This window comes from Hyperolius riggenbachi, chromosome 6 (assembly GCF_040937935.1).
Source record: "Hyperolius riggenbachi isolate aHypRig1 chromosome 6, aHypRig1.pri, whole genome shotgun sequence".
Lineage (NCBI taxonomy): Eukaryota > Metazoa > Chordata > Amphibia > Anura > Hyperoliidae > Hyperolius > Hyperolius riggenbachi.
The window spans coordinates 41,259,037-41,272,025 of NC_090651.1; the positions used below are offsets into that span (position 1 = coordinate 41,259,037).

The 12,989-nt window shown below is 42.0% G+C and overlaps 1 protein-coding gene across 1 annotated transcript in view; it reads left to right on the plus strand.

Annotated features, from left to right (window-relative positions):
* The window catches only part of ADGRL4 (adhesion G protein-coupled receptor L4), a 238,061-nt gene that overhangs the window by 149,915 nt on the left and 75,157 nt on the right, over nt 1–12,989 (plus strand). The window contains exon 10 of the mRNA XM_068242460.1: nt 6,830–7,032. Coding sequence (XP_068098561.1) covers nt 6,830–7,032 — 203 coding nt within the window. The remainder of the gene's footprint in view (nt 1–6,829; nt 7,033–12,989) is intronic.

A 12,989-nucleotide genomic window follows, 5' to 3' on the forward strand; every position in this document is an offset into this window, starting at 1 on the left:
AGAAACATGAAGGCAAACATATGCATTTAATTTTAAACAAAGCAAGTGTCCTGGCAGTCCTGCTGGTCTTCTGCTTGTGATACTTTTAGCCATAGACCTTGAACAAACATGCAGATGAGATGTTTCTTACTGAAGTCTGACTTGATTAGCTGTATGCTTGTTTCAGGTGTGTGATTCAGACAATACTGATGCCAGAATGATCAGCAGGGCTGCCAGGCAACTGGTATTGTTTAAAAATGAATAACTATGGCAGCCTCCATCTACCTCTCCCTTCAGGTTCACTTTAACATGAACCTCCAGACTAAAAATCTACTCAGCAGCACTGACATGTCTTGGTGTTTCTTTAACAGTTTCACAGCATCAGAACTTTGTTTTTCTTATCCAAGCCTCATTTTTGGCTGCACAGAAGCTAAGCTCCTCCTCATCAAAAAAAACTGCACTGCATCAAAAAAATGTCCCCTGATACTGTGCAAAGCATGATGGGATTTCTGATGATGTTGTTCTCATTGCCTAGCAGCTGGGAGGTGTGATCAGGACACAGGACAGTTGGAACTGTGTCTCATGCTTCCTGTCACCTCCTTTCAACCAAAAAAATGGCTGTCCTCATGAAATCACAAACATTTCCCTGTTCTTTTAAAACAGGGTGGGTAAGCGATTATATTACCTATCTATTTTAACTAACATAACTAATGTAACTTAAAGGATACCCAAAGTGACATGCGACATAATGAGATAGACATGTGTATGTACAGTGCCTAGCACACAAACAACTATGCTGTGTTCCTTTTTTTTCTTTCTCTGCCTGAAAGAGTTAAATATCCGGCATGTAAGTGGCTGACTCACTTCTGACTCAGACAGGAAGTGACTACAGTGTGACCCTCACTGATAAGAAATTCCCCTTTTTATCTCTTTCTTGCTCTCAGAAGCCATATTCTGCTAGGAAAGTGTTCTATATTTGGAATTTGTTATCACTGTAGTCACTTCCTGGCTGAGTCAGGACTGAGCCAGCCACTTACATATCTCATATTTAACTCTTTCAGACAGAGAAAGAAAAAAAGGAACACAACATAGTTATTTGTGTGGTAGACACTGTTCATACACATGTCTATCTCATCATATAACGTCACTGAGGGTATCGTTTAATAACAGTATGCTTGTTTAGGCTGAAGTTTCTCTTTAACTGTGCTGTAGAATAAAAAAAAAAAAAAGAAAGCACAAACTATTATCAAACACATCTATTTACTTTCAGCAGAGAATGTTTTGGGAATATGTTAGTGAATCAAGCCCAATATGTGCAATGTTACATGACTTTACTGCATGCTGATAGCAATTATCCACGTGTGTACACTGAATATGCAGCAGTCACACAGCCGCGTGTCATTATGTGCCCGCCTAGATGTGCCGCAGGTACAGACATACACCGGGCCCGGTCACAAACCCGCAGACATATGTGATTATTCCGCAGCGGTTCAGACGCCGGGAACCTGGCTGTGAATACCAATGACAATGGAGGTGAATAACGCGGCTAGCGCAGCCCTTAATAGCCGCAGCAAATGACTTTAAAGAACGATTTAATCAAAGAAATGTGCCACAGCTCATTAAAATAGTATTAGCTGGATAAATGAGCACAATGCAATGCGAGACCTGACAGCGTTTGTCAGATCGCCCCCTCCAGTATTAATCCAGGCGCAATTAGGCAAACAACAATCGCCCGCCTATTTATGGGAAATATACATGTATTTACAGTACGGGAGAGTGTAAAGGTAGAGAGAGAAAAAAAGGACTCCGACGTGGCGGCAGACACAGCAGAATGATTGCTTGGCACAGATGAATGCTGGTAATCGGCCCCATTTAACAAAAGCATGGCCAATGCATCAAGTGTTTTATACGTGGCGAACCTTAGCGTATCTCACAAAGGAGGGGCTAAAAGGTGGCATAGGAAGATAATCATCTCTATACAAAGCGATTATTGCACACATAGACGAATCAAAGCGCTGAAAAGTAGGATAGAGTAAACAAAGTTGGAGGTGTGTTGCAACGCCCAAGGAAAGAAGTACAGGAGGCAAAAAACAGGAGCCCAATAGTGTAGGTAAGTTAGGATGAAAAGGCGTGAATAACCGAAATCAAAATACTACTCACAAAGGTGGGTTGCAACAGGGGCAACCAACCGCAGGAAGCACTGGAGACAATGAACCCGACTCCACTCAGGGTGGTCCAGCCAGACCTCTATATGGTCGATCTCCTTGGGAAAAATGACAGTAACCCCTTTGTGGTAGGGACCACAGGTGTTCTGTCACAACCCCTACAACAGGGGACGTTGGGGGGGGGGGGGGATTAAGCACCGTTAAAGGGAAAGAGGCGCCCTGGTATATATAAAATGGATTAAAACAAATTTAAAAACGAAGAGTGAGGTGGCTTACCTCAACAATGAAATTCTTGTATGAACAAATAACTTTTATTTAGCACAGGCAACGCGTTTCGTGGGTCTCAGCCTACTTCCTCATGCCAATCACAGTACCAATTAGACAAATAGCCAACAGCAAAGGGAGCCTCATTTTGAATTTCGTTATTGAAGGATTTCGTTTTTCAGGTAAGTCACCTCACTCTTCATTTTTAAATTGGTTTTAATCCATTTTATACATACCATAGCGCCTCATTCCCTTTAACTATGATAGAGAAAAGTTTGACCAATGCCCCTGAATTTAATAATATTAGACTAAACAGAGGAGAGGAAAGAAATAGGTATGCAGCACATGGTAGAGGAGAGGTAATGATAAAGCAGTTTGTTCAGCTAAATTCAATTTAATTCAAGTCCTTTAATAAAATGTGACTTAATCAATCAATAGAAACAAAAGAGAAAAAAAAAATAAAAACATTTAACGCAGACAGGTTGCGTAATAAAACCTTGGTTTCATTCTGAACTCCGTTGAAGACAGATTCCAAATGGCCAGGCATCAAGTGGCATAAAAATCAGCGTACATTTTAGCGTAACTAGGGGGAGGAGCCCCTGTGGCGGGCCCTAACTACTAACCTCCCCTTTCTCTGATACTCCAGTTCAGGTGTTTTTGTGGCTACACTTGTTATGGGTATGAAGAGCATGATGGCCACGCTTGTTTTATGACCCTTGTATGATAGACCCCCATGTTGTGAGGGTCACCAATGGGAGGCAAGAGAATAAAGTGAACATTAAGGGGGCCCCCATCAAGGTCTTGCTGGGGGGCACATAATTTGTAGCTGCTGTGCAGGTGGACTCTGAGCCCCCTAAGGGGAGCTTGACTAGCCGGAACTTAGCCTAAATAGTACTAGTTTACTTTCTTTGAGAATGTATGGGTACCACGTTAGCATGTGTGTGTGGTGGTGGTGATTGTGCCGGCTTAGCCTAGACAGGAATACTGCTGGTGCTCTGTGCAATAGTGCATGGATCATTAGACTCAGAAGCTCTGCAGTGTTGTTTTAAAGCAAGTCCGAAGCGATTTTAAAAATAAAAAACAGATACTTACCTAAGGAGAGGGAAGGCTCTGGGTCCTACAGAGTTTTCCTGTTCTGGTCTCGGTCTCCTTGTTCCCCTGCAGGCTCCTCCATCTGAATCTCCCACCGCAAGAGATTTCAGAAGTCTTTGGAAAGTGTTATATGCTGAAAGTTTTGAGATTTTAATCAAATGATATAAAATATTTGATGACTTGATTTCTGCACGTGGCTAGGGCCCTGCCATTTGAAGAATTAAGTTATTGATATACAGTGTCATGAGATTGAGAGATCAAAACTATTGTTTTATATAGTGATACTTATACAATATTGGTTAATGGATATATAGTATATAATGCTAGGATTTAAAATGAACATTTAGAAGTCCGTTGAACATGTGTCCCTTTCCTCGTGGAATTTAAGGTCACAAATGTCATTACAAAATAGATCTCAGTCAAGCCAGGCTTCTGGTGGCTGAAATTGTATCCTGACTTTAGTCAACAGGTGGTTGCTGGGTGATGTGATGTAATTCTACGTTAGTCTGAGTTAGCAAAAGAGGCTTCGCACCATATGTAGTAGAAGATTCAAAATGTTACATCATAGCATTATTGCTGGTCCAATCAGAAGGCAGAACAGTAGTAATACTGAGAACTAACATCTATAAGAACCAGCAGGAAGGTCTGGTCACTCGGACTCACTCATACACACTCACTCATACACACTCATACATTCATTCATTTTCTTTATATGACAGACACATATACACATATGCATATGCTCAAAGAAGATTACTACAGACAATAGATTCGATACACAGATTACACAGCAATTTACTCATTCTGTTTTTATATTTTTTGTAACTGATTTTTGATGTATCAAAGAACTGTACCTTATTGATTATTGAATATCTATGAAGATCAATAACGTCCAATTAAAATCCACATTTTACTGTCTCCTGAGGACTTTTTAATCCATTTTATAACAGAAAGCATTCGGGCTTCCGAAGACCGGCAGCTCTGTACTGAGTTAGAGCGAGTGCGCGAGAAAGGGCACTCTCGTTGCGCAGTAGGGAGCGGCCCGTCTTCGGGAGCCTGAGTGCTTTTGAAGACTGCTGAAGCCTACCCAACACAGAAGAGAGCAGTCTACGACTAAACGGTCGTGGACTACTAAGGGGGGAGCCTGCGGGGGAATGCGGGCAGGAGAACAGGAAGGCTCTATATGACCCAGAGCCTTCCCTCTCCTTAAAGTGGACCCAAATTAAAAATACAAGATTTCAGAAATAAAATCTATTTTCTAAATTATAATAATAAATAGCAGCCTTTTTTCAGCTGCATGATGACAAATATAAAATAGTTTACATTTATTGGAGTAAGCCCTCCTTTCCTTTCAAATTGCCGGCAAAAAATCCGGCAAACTGGTGGAGTAGATGGTGTCCAGCAATGGAGGAATTGCTAATAGCTGCCCCCAGTATAACCGTAGTTATGAAAAGAGAAGGGTGAAAAGCATGCACTGAAATGATCATAGGCTAGAGGTAGTGTTTATTTGTCTTTGTATGTGTCAGAGTGGTGCAACTAAATATTTTTAATTAAAAAAAATGTTTGGTTTGGGTCTGCTTTAAGTGAGTATCTGTTTTTTATTTTAAAAATTACTGCAGACTCCCTTTAATGTGATGCTGATTTTTGCATGAAATCAAGCTTTTTGTGCAATTTCTTTTTCTATCAATAAATAGTTGATTTACCAGATTAATATGCTAATAACCCATGCTAAATTCTATATTCTGTTGATTTATAGCTAAGGCACTGATAAAAATCAATCAAAGCCTTTATTGAAAATGGAGCGTTTAAAGCATTAAACAAACATTGGTGGAAAAACAGTGAGGAAAGGTACAGGTTCCAGCCTGACAGCCATCATTCATGGAGACCCCCGCTTTTGAGGAACTAAACCAGAGTAGCCATGGTTACCATCAGGCTACTATTATCTGTTTAAAAATTGTAATTCCCCTCCCCCCATTTCACAATGCAACAGGCAGAAATGTTATACGGTAATGTCATATCCATTTCAGATGCTGTGCAGTGGGGAAAATAGCAGTCTGCTGCTTACAAGCAGTGTAGCGGTCATACTAAACTGCTTCTTCTTTGTCTCTTTCCTTATTTCATAAAACAGCCTTAATCACAGAACAATTTCTCTCAGGCGCTATTCACAGTGGGGATCACAAAATTACTAGCATGTTGCAAAGCAATTTTCCAGTGTTGCACAGCAATTTTCCAATTTTACACTGAAAATTTTGATTTTTCACTGTACAGGAAAGTCATTTTGGAGCGATTGCATTTTGTGATTCTTTAACATTGAAATGCAATCACCACAAAATTGCTAAAAAAAAATGCTACATGCACCATGTTTGCCATTCAGCAAATCTCTAATCGCTGGGGATCTCTGTAGTGTGAACACTGCCATTGACTTGTATTCCCATAGTGCTTTTTCAAGCGCTGCCCATTTACAGACAAGCTGAAATTGCTAGCAAAATGCTCCAGTGTGAATGAGGCCTCAACAAGGCCGGATTGCTGGAAAGGCCACAAAGGCCCGGGCCTTGGCTGGCTGCAGCTAAAGGAGGGACCTGGACATAAAGGAGGGACTGCTACCCTCTTTCCCTGAAAATAAGACCTAGCTGGAATTGTGAGCATGCTTGAAATATAAGTCCTACCCCAAAAATATGCCCTAGTGGAAGTTAAAGAGGAGGAAGAGGCGGCTAGCAAGCGGGGACACATTGGTGCAGTGACGATTGGGCACTGGTCCTGTCATCCCAGCACATGGCAAGGTTGTCAGCTGTGTGCAGGGGGAAAGGGCAGCTCCCTGCCTGATCAGTACAGTAGCAAATTCAGGAACAGCACAGTACAAAGGAACAGGAAAAGTTCTGCTGAGAGACCTTTCTTATACAAATATAAGACATCCCCTGAAAATAAGTCCTAGCACAACTTTTAGAGCAAACATTAATATAAGACGTCTTATTTTCAGGGAAACATGAAACATATGAAAGGAGAGCTGAAAATAGGGAGTAACACAAGAAAAAGGGAAACTCATACTTAAGGGAGCTGTTCACGAAAGAAAGTGGCTGCTGTGCATGGGTTATACACATGGGAAAGGGGGCTGCACTTGGAATGGGAGGGGCTGCTGCACAAGAAAGGGGAGCCACAACATACTTGGCCTAGGAGCACAAAAGTATAAATCCGGTGTTGGGTAAGTCCTAAAGCTGTGGCTAATCGATTGGTGGGAAATTCTCAACAGTCAGGAAGCTTGCATAAGTCAAAATGTAATGCCATTCCATATACTGCACCTCTGATGCTATCATCATCCATTCATCCCCCAGGGACAGTAAGCGTTGTCTTCCTCCGCTACGACAGCATCGGTGCACTCCTTGACTCCCCAGAAAACAAAGACCTGGCAGAAGATAATGACTCCTTGGAATTTGGTGAACTTGTCAACTCGCCGGTTATTGCAGCAGCAATCCACTCCAACCCACCTGCACTCTATCAGCTGGAAGAAGTCACATTTACCCTGAAACATTTCACGGTAAGTGATCTCCCTTCAGTCAGGGGCTCCTCTTGCTCCCTAATACTGAGGTTCCTCTAGCTACCTACTTGGAGGCACCTCTAGCTATTTAACCTTCCTGGCGGTAAGCCCGAGCTGAGCTCGGGCTATGCCGCCGGAAGGCACCGCTCAGGCCCCGCTGGGCCGATTTGCATAATTTTTTTTTGCTGCACGCAGCTAGCACTTTGCTAGCTGCGTGCAGTGCCCGATCGCCGCCGCTACCCGCCGATCCGCCGCTATCCGTCGCGCCGCAGCCGCCCCCCCCCCCCCCCAGACCCCGTGTGCTGCCTGGCCAATCAGTGCCAGGCAGCTCTATGGGGTGGATCGGAATCCCCTATGACGTCACGACGTTGTTGACGTCGGTGACGTCATCCCGCCCCGTCGCCATGGCGATGGGGGAAGCCCTCCAGGAGATCCCGTTCTTTGAACGGGATCTCCTGATCGCCGATCGCCGGCGGCGATCGAAGGGGCTGGGGGGATGCCGCTGAGCAGCGGCTATCATGTAGCGAGACTTTGTCTCGCTACATGAAAAAAAAAAATAAAAATTTAAAAAAAAGATTTGCTGCCCCCTGGCGATTTTTTAGCAAACCGCCAGGAGGGTTAATACTGAGGGTACGTCAGGCTACCTAATACTAAGGGGCACCTGTAGCTGCGTATGTTAAAAAAGGGCGTCGGGAAAAAAGGGTGCAGGGTTTTAAACGATAAGCATGAATAACGTTTAAAAAAATTGTGCTATATTTCGTTTAAAAATAATGTTTTATAAAGTTATAAATCATTAAATAATGTGTATGAAATCGGCAATTGTAAAAACGTTAATCTTCCCTGTTTAAAAAGTGAAATGTATAATAACATTTTATAAAAGATTAATAAGAATTTTACTAAAGCTATACCTAACCCTACTCTCACACAGAACCTTCCCTGTACCTATCCCTAACCCCTATACCCTCCTGGTGGTGCCTAAACCTAAGACCCCCTGGTGGTGCCTAAACCTAAGACCCCCCTGGTGGTGCCTAACCCTAAGACCCCCCTGGTGCTGACTAAACCTAAGACCCCCTGTTGGTGCCGAAACCTAAGACCCCCCTGGTGGTGCCTAACCCTAAGACCCCCTTGGTGGTGCCTAAGACCCCCCTGGTGGTGACTAAACCTAAGACCCCCCTGATGGTGCCTAAACCTAAGACCCCCCTGTGATAAGCATTAATAACGTTTGAAAAAAATATTGTGCTGTTTTTCGTTTAAAAATAATGTTTTAAAAAATATTGTGCTGTTTTTTGTTTAAAAATAATGTTTTAAAAAATATTGTACTGTTTTTCGTTTAAAAATAATGTTTAAAAAATTATAATTCATTAACTAATGAGTAATCATGAGAAGCAGTTATAAAACATTAAAAGTCTCCGGGCACCACTTGTAAAACGTTATTTTTCTCCGGCGCCCTTTTTTTTGTTGGGCGCCCATTAAACGATATTTATTATGTCAGTGAATGGCGGCGCCCTTTTTGTCCACTTACCTCAGGCGCCCGAATTTACTGTTTCCCCTGTAGCTAGCTACCTGTGATGGGCAAGGGAAGTAACGGAGAAGTGACTGCTGGGCCAGCCAGCACATTCGTGGTATGGTTCGGCGGGGGGTTCGTAGGTTCGGGGAGGGCCAATGACTAGGGTGCCAGGACATCTGTGCTCCTGTGTGGTAAATCCGGCCCTGGACCCACCTGCAGTGCTCGCGTATTTGTGTAGTGTGGTTACAGTGTAGCGCTCTGTGCATCCAATACTGCTTTGGCCCAGAATTGATGCGTGCCATCCTATCAGTTCAATGGCAGTATGCCCAATGTCTTCAAAAATCTTGTAGGAACATACATTGCAGTAACACAACAAGTAAACCCAGATCTGGCAAAAATGGACTTTAGGAACTGGCCCAAAAGCCCATAGGAAACCATGTATGTCTGTTAGTCAGCTGCCATCCTAGCGTGCAGCCTTACTGAGTATTAGGCAAAAGAGGCAATTTTCCTGTAAAAACTGTCGTTTTGTATACTAACTTATCAACTCAGATCAATAGCTGATACCCCCTTTTCCATGAGAAATCTTTATCTTTTCTCAAATAGATCATCAGGGGGGGTCTGTTTGGCTGATATTGTAGTAAAACCCCTCCCACAGGGTGATGTCAGGGGCAAGGCCCTGACAGTGCCATGACTAAAAACCTCAGTGCATTGTGGGAAATAATGGCTTTTTTTCCAACTGCTAAGCAACCAGTATCTCTTTCTGATTATATATATATAGTGGGTGTGTTTATCGATGGTGGGCAATTTGAGATTTAAATGAGGCTTAATCGCCTCAGGTGTACGGCTGGGAGAGAGGGGGTTACTTACCCATAACTCTGCTGTGTTCTATGCGTTTCAAACCTCTTGCGCGCATCCTACTTGACTTGAAGTAGGAAGTGCGGTAGTGAGTCTTGCAACACGTCCAATAAGACGCATGCAAGACATTTGAAACGCATAGAAGACAGCGGACTTATGGTATGTAACCCCCTCTCTCCCAGGAGCCCAGCTTAGGCAATTAAGCCTCATTTCAATCACTAATTCGCCTATGCCTGGTGTTTATAAATAAGGACAGTTTGTGCTGTTTGTTTTTTTAATGTCTGCCTGCAGTAAAGGTGATGACCTGCTGGTTCACAGTGGATCACCCTACATGGATGAATTATATGGCGAGTATCAATAATTTCTTGATCTTGTATTTTTTAACTTCTAACTTAGGAATGTCTTAGTTTTTTTTTTTTTACCCCTGCTCCTATCTTATTTATTTATTTATTTATTGTACTTATAAAGTGCCAACATATTACGCAGCGCTATCTTTTGGTAAAGTTACTCTTTAAGGGGAACCTGAAAAGAGAAGTATATAAAGTTTAGCATATGTATTTCCTTTTAAACAATAACAGCTGTTTGGCACCCGTGCTGATCTATTTGGCTGCAGTAGTGCCTGACAGCAGAGACACAGTGCAGAGCGCTTTTCAATGCGTTTTTTGATTCAAAAGCACGCTTCCATTGACTTCCATTAAAATCGCTGTAAAATTGTGGCAGAATTGCAAGTGCAGCAATATTGCCACGATTTTACTGCGCTTTTAATGCAGATAAATGGGAGCGTGTTTTTACAAATGAAAACACATCAAAAAGTGCTCTGCAGTGTGTCTCTGCCCCCATCATACATGAGACACTCATGCAGCTAATCCAGTTAGACTTCAGTCAGAAACACCTGATCAAAAGTGAATATATTGAAGGACACAGAAAATCAGGTTGCTCTTCAGCAGGATAGATTGGATGTGTTTAACGATAAATGGTTTATGTTCCAGAACTCGTCCGAGTATGAAATTATGATGAGGGTGCAGGGGAGGAGTCTCTTTGGGGTAACATTAGGAATTCTGATTGTAGGGAGGAATAATTTCTCAGCTTTGTTGAATGTTTTTAAATGACAGGAGAGGTGAGTAGAGGAGGGGGTGTCTTTAGTTTGATTTTTTTAGGGGGGGGGGGGGGGTTGTTAATAGGGAATGTGGGAGAAAAAGGGTGCTGTATGGAATCATTGATGATGGTATTTTTGCATTTTTTGTGGATGCAATTCTTTTTCTCCCAACAAACTAAATAATATGAAAAAGAGAAACGCCTGATCTGCTTACTTGTTCGGGGTCTATGGCTTAAAGTATTAGAGGCAGTCGATCAGCAGGATAGCCAGGCAACTGGTATTGCTTACAAGGAAATAAATATGGCAGGCAACCTCCATATATCTCTTGCTTCAGTTTCCCTTAAAGTATAAGTACACTAATGCACCCTAGTCCACAGCTGTTCTCTGAAACATGCACACTGTACCACATCTGAGTTTTGACCTCAGTCTGCAGAACTCGTTGTGCTGTAAATTCTTGTAATGCTTTGATCTCTCTCAACTAGCAGAAAATATAGAAACTGAAAGCAAGAGTTCTCTGTTATTGTCTCACACTGTCCCCTAGTGACAAGTGGCGTAAATACACATTTCAGCAGTACTAATTATAAAAAGGAAATCTAACAAAAAAGAAAAAAAAATGTGCTAAAATAATTTGGCCTTGAACACTTTCAAGCCTCTAAATAAATTGGTTGCTAAAGAGTTAGGGCCCGTTTCCACTAGAGCGAATCTGCATGCGTTTCCTGCATGCAGATTCGCATAGACAATACAAGTGGATGGGGCTGTTTCCACTTGTCAGGATCTCTGAGCGTTTTTCTGTGCAGAAAAAATCTGCGCAGCAGAGCCATCAGAATTTGCATACCGCTATGCGATTCGCATACAATGTATTTAATAGGAAATTCGCATGCGGTTTTGGTATGCGAATTTTAAGGCGAATTCGCATACAATTTCGCATAAAACAATGGAAAAGTACACAGGCACTGCCATGGTTAAATTCGCATACATAGTCATCCATGCGAAATCGTATACGAATTCGCATGAAAATTTGCATCCGCATGCAAATTTTTTCTTTCCGCGTCGATTCCCACTGCACAAGTGGAAACGGGCCCTTAAATGGCCGCCATTCAACCTGATTGTCACTTTTATAAATTTGCTGATCAGATGATCTCTAGAAAAGTGGCGTGTTGCTGCAGAAATAATGGCAATCACGCTTTTCTGGCGATCAGATGAGCGCTGCCGTGATAAACAGACCTCGCGGTATAAACACGCATGCTTTCTATACAGCCATGTACAGGTATTAATAATATGAAGTGGGAACAAATTATAATTGAGATGCCTCACATTTTCTTTTCATCAGATAGTTGCTATGGAAACTTTTCTTAAGGGCTTTAAACTTTAAGTCTGTCAGTGATAAGTTCTGCACTGACCTTATGGATTGTACGATGTGAGAATTCGTTGGCATTTTCTTTCTACGTACAAATACTGTAAGATTTTCGTCCCTCCAAATCTGTCCTTTTTGGCACCTGTTTTAGAGACAATGGTGTTGATTCACAAAACGTACCTATCTTTCACCTTAATGGACCGCTATCCCGAAAAATTTTAAATATACGAAAACACATAACTACAAAGTACATTTCTCCCAGAATAAGATGGGCTATAAATTACTTTTCTCCGATGTTGTTGTCCCTTACAGTAGGCGGTAGAAATCTGACAGGACTGGCAGGTTTTGGACTAGTCCATCTCCTCTTGGGGGACTCCCAGGTTTTTTTCTTTATTTTAAAAAGCACTTAGTGAATGGCAGTTGTAGTATGCAGTCTTTGTATAGATCCTTTCCATGAATGGCTTTTGTAAAGAATTAATAGAATATTGAGAATCCCCCATGAAGCGGTGGGATAGTTTAAAACTACTGTAAGTGACAGCAACATAGGAGAAAAGTAATGTATGGCTCATTTTACTCTGGAAGGAAAAATCTTCTTATTTGTATGTGTTTACTTGTACTTTACATTTGACAATTTTTCACTATAGTGGTCCTTCAACTTTCTTAGCGTTACGCCGCTCAGGAGGTTTTGCAGCGTAGAGTCCCCAAGTATATTTAACAGATCACATGACTGTAAAAGCTTTAGCTAGCACTAGGCTAGCTAGCAGGGATGAGCAGAAACTACGCCGGTGCGAATTTACGCATCGTAGTCCGCATCTACGCATCGTAGTTCATAGGCGAAGTTTCAAAACTACGCATACGAATTTACGCGTAGTTAACATAGTGTATGGCGTAGTGAACTACGAATGGGTTACTCGCGTCTAATTTTCCGCATGCGATTGTATGCATACAAATTTATGCATTGGAAAGGGGAATGTACGCATAGAAGGGTTCCCATTTTATGCATTTATAAATAAATTAATGCGTACAATGTTCTGCATATGGGCATAAGTATCCGCATACACTACACTTCGCACTACGCGTAATTGCATATTTTAACGCGTATTCTACGAAATGCATACGAAGCGAATATTTGTTTTCGCAGCCGT